Source organism: Curcuma longa, unplaced genomic scaffold (genome assembly GCF_044706935.1).
Source record: "Curcuma longa cultivar G26 ecotype Majalengka, Jawa Barat unplaced genomic scaffold, ITB_CL_G26_1.1 contig_18217, whole genome shotgun sequence".
Classification (NCBI taxonomy): Eukaryota; Viridiplantae; Streptophyta; class Magnoliopsida; order Zingiberales; family Zingiberaceae; genus Curcuma; species Curcuma longa.
In genome coordinates this window covers 10,456-18,201 of record NW_027430768.1, presented here as the reverse complement: position 1 = coordinate 18,201, position 7,746 = coordinate 10,456, and the positions used below count along the sequence as shown (strand labels likewise).

The 7,746-nt window shown below is 41.5% G+C and overlaps 2 protein-coding genes across 2 annotated transcripts; one reads left to right on the top strand and one right to left on the bottom strand.

Moving 5' to 3' along the window:
• The first annotated feature begins 864 nt into the window (after positions 1-864).
• On the top strand, positions 865-3,161 carry LOC141816794 (uncharacterized). The gene is made up of 3 exons (XM_074704526.1): positions 865-936; positions 1,811-2,959; positions 3,027-3,161. Exons 1-3 carry the CDS (start codon positions 865-867, stop codon positions 3,159-3,161), a joined length of 1,356 nt encoding a protein of 451 aa, XP_074560627.1.
• Positions 3,162-5,961: 2,800 nt separating this feature from the next.
• LOC141816796 (zinc finger A20 and AN1 domain-containing stress-associated protein 9-like) lies at positions 5,962-7,527 on the bottom strand. Its single transcript, XM_074704527.1, has 2 exons — positions 7,434-7,527; positions 5,962-6,755 (listed from the first exon to the last, which is right to left on the bottom strand). Exon 2 carries the CDS (start codon positions 6,670-6,672, stop codon positions 6,163-6,165), a length of 510 nt encoding a protein of 169 aa, XP_074560628.1. The 5' UTR covers positions 6,673-6,755; positions 7,434-7,527; the 3' UTR covers positions 5,962-6,162.
• Between the last annotated feature and the right edge of the window lie 219 nt (positions 7,528-7,746).

Below are 7,746 nucleotides of genomic sequence, written 5' to 3'. Positions count from 1 at the left end.
TTATAAAAATAACTTGGGGTCAATTTCCAATAGATACAAAAATATCTTGTTGGATGCTGACCTCTATCATGTAAAGGTCATTACGTTAGGACGTAGTCCTCATGATTTATCCTCTTTTAAAATGTGTGAAACAATCTTAGATGAAGTTAGTTTGGTGACATGGTGGCTGATTCACCTTAGTAGCAATTCTTATAAGTAATTTTATTTATTAACTTAAATAAAATTTAATTACCAAAATAGTATATTTTATATATTTTTGTATTTTTCTAAATTTAGTATAATATAAAAAATAATATAAATTTTATGAATAATTAACATTTTAATATAAATTATAAAAATAATAAAGTTGATAGTTGAGCTCGATTAAAAGTTTAAATAATGTTCATGAACCCGTTTGAATTCCATTTGAGTTTGATAAAAATTAATAAATAAATTTGAACAAACTTGATAACTAAATAAATAAATTTAAATATAATTAAATTTAATTTGGTTTGATTGTGATTCATTTGCACCTCTAACTAAGGTTGATAACTAAGCACGAGCAATTTTGGATGGATAATCACGCTTATTTCTCAATTTATTTGATGGATATTTAATCGGATCGTCCATTTATTTATTTATTTTAAGAAAAAACTAGACAAGTGTCCTTTTATTTATTATTTTTAGTATATATATATATATATATATTATGAATTGTTACGTATTTGAGAGTAACATGGTAATAGTTTGAAATTTTATAAGTTAGTTTATCCGGCGAGAGCGAGTTATCTTCCCGAACCGTTTCCCGTGCCTCTTTAATTTGCTACACCAGAACACGACCACGCGAGGGAGCCAGAGAAGAGATCGAGAACTCAGAAAAGGGCAATGGCGACGAGCACCGAGCAATGCGAGTTCACCATCCCTACCTCGCGAATCAATCAAGTGGCACCGACGCAGGTAATCATCCAAGCTTCAATCTCTGCCTGTTTTTGCTTTTTTTTTTTTCCCTTGCCTTCTCTCTTCCTACATCCCTTCTCCGCGTCGAAACTGCTCCGCCAACCGAAGCCCCCATTTTAATCTCATCAACCTCACTATATCTCACCTCGCTTCCGTCGTCATTTCATTTCGCTTGTTTTTTTTTTTTTGGCTTTATTTCTGGAAATTTTGAATTGTTTATGTTGATCTGGGGCTTCCATCATTCCGTGGATCCATCCGCCATGAACGATAGATGCAAAGAACTAGTCTGTAAAATTCCTCTGGTTTTATTCACATTCCCTCTACTTTATCTCGTCTAATTCCCATGGCATTTTCAGATTTTTTCCCCTTCTTTCATTTATCCAGATCTAAACAGCAGTGATAGACATTTAGAATCATGTTTGTTCTCAGTTCTCATGATGAGGAAAAAGCTGTTTGTAAGAAGACACACTGAATAATGTTGTGAAACAACAACCGATGTTGTTGTTGATTGCCGTACAACGGTTATAGAATCGCTCATTATCTTAAGCAGCAAAGTGTCCAACAATGGATGGTCCTGGAGTTTCCATTCAACTTTTGTTTTGCTCTTTTCTTTTCTGTGTTTTGTTGTGTGGGTAAGAATTAAGATTGCCCTAAAGCTGAAGCCTTGTGGCCTCCTCTGCAAGTAAAAGATTATTCTCCACTAGGGTTGCAAGTACTGTTCTTTACAAAATAGTGACTTCCAAGCAAAATTTTAAACTTGGAAATTCAATTTTTTTTTAAAAAAATGATGTTAGTTTTGGCAAAATCGCATTCAATGGTCAAAGTGTGTGATCTAACGATGATGACTGAAGATAAAGAAGATACTCCTTTGCAGGTTGTCGACGTCGCCGAACTGTACTGCTACCGACGGCCCACCTCCAACTTCGCCGGCCGGCTAGCCAAGCTTCTCTTCTTCTCCCACCTCATTGCCACCGTCATTCTCATCTCCTTCCTATCCATCGCAGCCTTCCTCTCCCAAAGCCTACTGTCTTTCCACTTCCTGCTGCATTGGCACGCCCCTCTCCTTGTTGCCGCCGCCGCCTCCGCCGTTATTTCCCTCCTGTTCCTGCTCGTCTCCCTCCGCCACCCAGCCATCGCCATCAAGTCCTCCCTCTGGCTCTCCCCTGTCATCGCCTGCGCCGTCGCCGTCATCCTCCTCGCTGACGGCACTGCTCTCGGCCTGGCTTTCGCGGTGCCGTTTCTTCTCCTCGCCCTCACCCAATCCCTCCACGCCTGCTGGACCGCCCGCCGCCTCCGCCATGCCTACGAGATCCTCTCGGCCTCAGTCGCAGCTGTTCCACCGTCCTTCGCTCTGGTCAACTTCCTTTCCCTCTCGCTCCTCGCATTACTCACCTTCTTCGCGCTGTGGACGCTCGGCGCCGGAGGAGTCACCGCTGGCGTCCACTCGCGATACGACACTATTTACCTGCTCCTTCTGCTGTTCAGCCTCTGGTGGACTGCGCAAGCGGTCCGCTACACGATCTTCGTGGCCGTGGCGCAAATCGCCTACCTTCGGCTGGCGTGTGGAATCACGATCCCGGCGGCCGCGGCCTTCGAATCCGCCGCGAAGCTCGGGCTCGGGGACGTTTGCTGCGCCGCCGCCTTGGTGCCTCTGGTGGCGGCGACTCGAGTAGTGGCGCGGGCGATGAGCGCGGGCGGCTCCGATGAGTTCATGTTCTCCTGCGGTTGGTGCTTCAAGGGGGTGGCCGACGGGGCGGTGGCGCGAGCCAACCGGTGGGGGTTGGTGTATGTGGGAGTGTACGGCAGGGGGCTGTGGAGCTCATCAGCGGAGGCGTGGGAGATGTTCGCCAAGCAGGGGATGGAGCGACTGATCGACCTAGACCTCACCGGGTCATTCTGCCTATTTTGCGGCATCGCCGGCGGCGGGGTCTCAGCCTTGATCGCGGGTTTTTGGATGATCGCCGCCGGCAGTGACCACTCGACGGAGGCCAAGCTCTATGCCTTCATCATCGGCTATTTCATGGTAACATTACAAAACCAAATTATGAAATCGATTACGTTGATGAATGAAAGCTCTCTATATATTATAGGCACGAATTGGAATGGCATGGCCTCAAGCTTGTGTGGCGGCTTATCATGTGGTGTTCGCGGAGAACCCGCAGATGAGTTCCTGCATTGGTGCTCGGATGAGGGAGCTGCAGCAATTGTCGTCTCCACCAGATTGACGTCAACCTCTCCAAATACTGAAGTAATTTACTCGAACTGTCTTCCATTACTGCTTCCTTTCTGCATTCTTACTTATCCTGTTCCCTTACAAAAATTGGTTAGATTAACAGAAAACAAGCAAATTTTGTTACGCATCAGATAGAAAGATGAACAGGAAACGTTCTAGTGAAAATTTTCGGATTCAACCGCATGTTATTTCACAGTAAATGCCGCTGACAATCAAATCACCAGTCAAGAATATATCATCTCAACCTTTGTTAGTCTCGCCGATGCCGACGAGAGAATTTAAAAAGAAAAAACTGAACGAAGAGGTCAGCAAGGCGTCGGGATTCTCGACAGACCACTCCGACGCTCAAGTCAGTAATAAACAAGAAGGAAGAAACAGTATGTGAAGTGAAGAGAATTCGAGAGAGAGAGAGAGAGAGTCCTTCGTACTTACGGGGGTTTATATAGTAACTGAAGGGAACATTCCTTCTGTTAGAGGAATAGGTTGTGCAATATCTTAGGGAGGTAGATTTTGTGATTCACTGACAAATGAGCCATTAATACAATATTAGGGGAACCATTTCTGACGATCTCTAACTGTCCTACGGCTACACAGAGCTGATTATTCTCATCTTTCGGCTGTAGGTACAATCGCGCAGAGATCTAGGGGACCAGGTCTGAAAACTTAGTAACCACTTCGCACGCTTGATTGTCCTCTAGTACTGAAAATGACCGAGAGGGGCTGAGTTGGAGTCAGACCGAACGGCTGAATTTATGTGGATCAAAGGACCAAGATTGGCCAGTCAAGAGCGATCGAAGTCAAGCCTAGCGAGGCCGAGTGATCGGAGAAGGTTAGATTGGTTGAGTAAGGCCGAGTAACTATAGAGGTCGGAGTGGTGGAGGTCGAGTGAGGCCGAGACATATAGTGGAGCGGTCAAGCTGACTAAGCATGTGGCCGAAACTGAGTAGCCGAGCTGTGTGGCCGAGCTGCTTGGCTGAGTTGTGCGGCCAAGACCGAGGTGAACGACCGAGCTATGTGGTCGAGCTGTGTGGCCAAGCTGCCCGAGCATGTGGCCGACATCGAGCTGAGCGGCCGAGCTACGTGACCGAGCTGAGTGGTCGAGACTGAATGGCCAAGCTGATTGATGGGCCAGGCCAAATGAGATGGGCCAGGCCGAATGAGACTGTTTGGGCCGAATGTTATTGTTACTGGGTCAGTCAGCATGGTTTGCCCGTTGACTTGCCAGATCATAACCAGATCGGATCAGTTATTGATCCATTTTGTTAAGTCATACCAATAAAGACCCGCCATATCACCTAAATGTGCTTCCGTAATAGGCCAGGTCTATTTGATTAAATAAGGAGGAGAGGTGCTTAAGCAGTGCCTATTAAAAGCCTTTAATATTTGTGCAGAAATTAAAAGAACATTTTTTTTATTCATAGGAGGTCATGCCTATATGGCTCTACTATAATTTAGCACTCGCCAACACATACGAAGAATTGGGATCAGAGGATCGACCCTTAACAGGTGATTGGCAAGTTGTCGACCCCTTTCGTTAAGTTGGCATGCCAACACTTTGACACCTGGAGATTCATCTAATTCTATTGCAATCCAACATTAGTAGCTTTAAACAATTGGAAACTTGAAATACTTCACCCTTCTTTAAACAATCCATTCGAACACATTTATTCCCCCTATCGATTGAGCATTCCAAACTACTTTTGTTTGAGCATTCCAAACTTTTTTGTTTGGTATCCCTTGAGAATATTATTCGGTGTCAGCTCAGTTGATAGAATTTGGAGGATGCTGATTCTAAACCCAAGAACAAACGACCAGTTGTGATCGTACAAAATATAAAACCTTTTAGCAATCATTATGTAGTGTGATAGGCCTGAAAACAAGGATAGTTGATAGAACATAACATATTCCCTGGAGCAGATGAAGCTGTGTACTACTAGTTTAATATTAACCTTTTTTCTTTAAGAATAGGTTTCCTTGTCCACTTTCACCATCTTTAGGTATATTATAAATAGGGCACAATCATTTGAGTAATTGCATAGCATATGAAGTGGGTCGGGAATGATTGTTTTTCAGGGAGATGAGATGCTTAGTGTATATCATTTGTTTAGCTGCTCGCTTAATTCTCACTATTGTTGGTTTATTGCCTCTTTAAAACTGTGTTTACCCGTAGGGAAAGCAATTAGGCAAAAGGATATCATGATGGAATCGGTAACTGCATGTTAAAGATTGTTTTAACTTGGAAAAAGTATCTAAAAAAGTTCACTGTCTTAAATTTTAACTACTATCTAAAAGTATTTATTATATATAAACTTATGATTAAAATTTAAAACATTATGAACTTCTTCAGATTCATGACTTTAGATATAACACACACTTATAACTCTAAAATGTTGAAAATATTATTTAAGGACTAAGCTGCTTTTACCCTACAAATAATGAATGTTAAAGAGGCAGAGATATTTCAAATGAGAATGAAACAATGATTCGAAAACTCAAGAAAGTATTTTGTAGAAAGACAACAAACAAACTATTAGAAGCAAAGTAAATAATGACAAGCAATTTACATGAGACCAAGCTTTTTCATCCATGAAATCATGCAAACCCCCAAAAAAGAAACAGAGATTTTAGATGCTTCAGCATGAAATTTGTTGAAAATTAGAAATCGTATGCTCAAAACTTGTTAAATACATACGATCGAAATGCTATGTTATATATTAATACATAGGGTTTTTCTAGTCACACTTATTATTTTTTTTTTAAAAAAACTATCTACGCTATCACACCCCATAATCTATGAAAATATTCATATTTTCCCACGAGACTTAAACAGGGTTAAACCCATACATTTGATAAAGTTTCTTTTTACATCAAAGGCAAACCACCATCTTCAATTAGAAGAATAAAGCATTTCAATACTCGCTTTCATAAAGACTAGACTATCTGATTCGCATCGGAACATGCCTTTGTATCCCCATTCAAGAACAACAATAACTTCAAATTTTCTCCAACTTCTTTGCCATCACAACAGGATTCTCTTTGGCTAACACCACACGACCAGCAGCCTTGTAGTCAATTGAGCATTCATGTGCCTCAGAGTACCTGTGAGAGGAACAGAAGGCACCACCACACCGGCATGTGAAGCCAAGTAAACCTATCTTTTTTTGACATTGGGCGCATCGGTTAGCCGGTTGCTTCTTCAACAAGCCCTTCAGTTGATCATCGACAACCTTGGGCTCACTTAGCCCCTCCACTCTACTCGAACCTTCAGTGTGGTTGATCTGCACAGAAGAAGAAGATGGAACAATCTTCGGTTTCTCCACTTGTGTAATAGGGGAAGAAACCATTGACTTATGTTTCATGACAATATCCTTGTAGCATTTGGAGCAGAGGTTATTGTTCATGGCAGTTCCAAAAAACCCACACTTGTTTGCACATAAAATGGGGACTTCAGGGGTTTCGCAGTCAGTTTGTTCGGTATCCTTTTTCCAGCTCTCTTGCGCCATTCAGACTCCAAGATCTTACTTTTTCTCCTCTGATTTTTGGTGAGGCAAAATCGAGTGGCAGGTCCAAGATATTCCTGTAGTACCTACAATTACAATAGTAGTCAAGAATCCACCATCATGATAAAAATTTAAGTAATTATCGCAAAAAAATCTTTTGAAAAGGATAACCAGATCATTACAACATTATCATAACAAAATATCAAAAAGATGATCAACATCGATCAAGGTAAAACAGCGAACAAAAGAAAGGGAAAATAAGGACCAAATTGAGCACAAATAAAAGAGAGTTTTATATTTTGATGGAATATAGAATAATATTAGCACAGAAGAATACCATACATATGAAACGATCTGTGGAAGAATATGAATTCAATTCAGAAGTAGGAACTCAACAAGACCAATTAGATGGCAACCAAAATCCAAAAAGAGGGGGAATAGGAACAAATTCCGATCTTCAGCTTGTAGATCTCTCAATTAACAAAGAAACAAAGAAAAGGAAAGATCCCGCTAGAATCTTGATCCTTGAAAAGAAAAACACAAAATTAACAAGATAACCTTAAATTTACAAGGAAAAAAAAAGGCGAATTCTACAATCCAAAGAACTTTGGTTGAATCCCCTTCCAAAATCCAGAAGGCAACCAAATCCCTCCATGGAACCAAAAAGAGGAATCCTATCTCGAATCCATAGAAGAATAAACGCTATCTCAATCTTGGAAAAAGCACGAAAAGATCATATATTTGAAGTCAGAGACAAGAATTACCTAAAGCTCAGCCGATCGAAGCGAAATAGCAAGCCAGAAGATGGTCGAAGACGCGATCGCCTCCACTAAATCGAAGGCGGAACTGAGACAAGAGAGAACGAGATATGGAGGAATTGGAGAAGGGGTAAGGGTTTTTATAGCACGATTTTGAGCACTTCGTCCGGTTTCCCATGATGAGGATTAAAAGATCAAATACTTACGTACTACAATTACCCAGACAATACCATTATTATTACTGGTGAATTGTTGCCCGGTCACCGAAACTATTGGTGGTAGGAATAAGGTATGCTTGTCGGTAAAATCTTTAAAAAAT

Bases quoted from the DNA above. Each gene is read 5' to 3' on its own strand.
- LOC141816794 (XM_074704526.1), top strand. From the start codon at position 865: ATGGCGACGAGCACCGAGCAATGCGAGTTCACCATCCCTACCTCGCGA. The intron at 937-1,810 runs GTAATCATCCAA...ACTCCTTTGCAG, and splicing joins ATCAAGTGGCACCGACGCAG to GTTGTCGACGTCGCCGAACT. The intron at 2,960-3,026 runs GTAACATTACAA...TATATATTATAG, and splicing joins TCATCATCGGCTATTTCATG to GCACGAATTGGAATGGCATG.
- LOC141816796 (XM_074704527.1), bottom strand. From the start codon at position 6,672: ATGGCGCAAGAGAGCTGGAAAAAGGATACCGAACAAACTGACTGCGAA.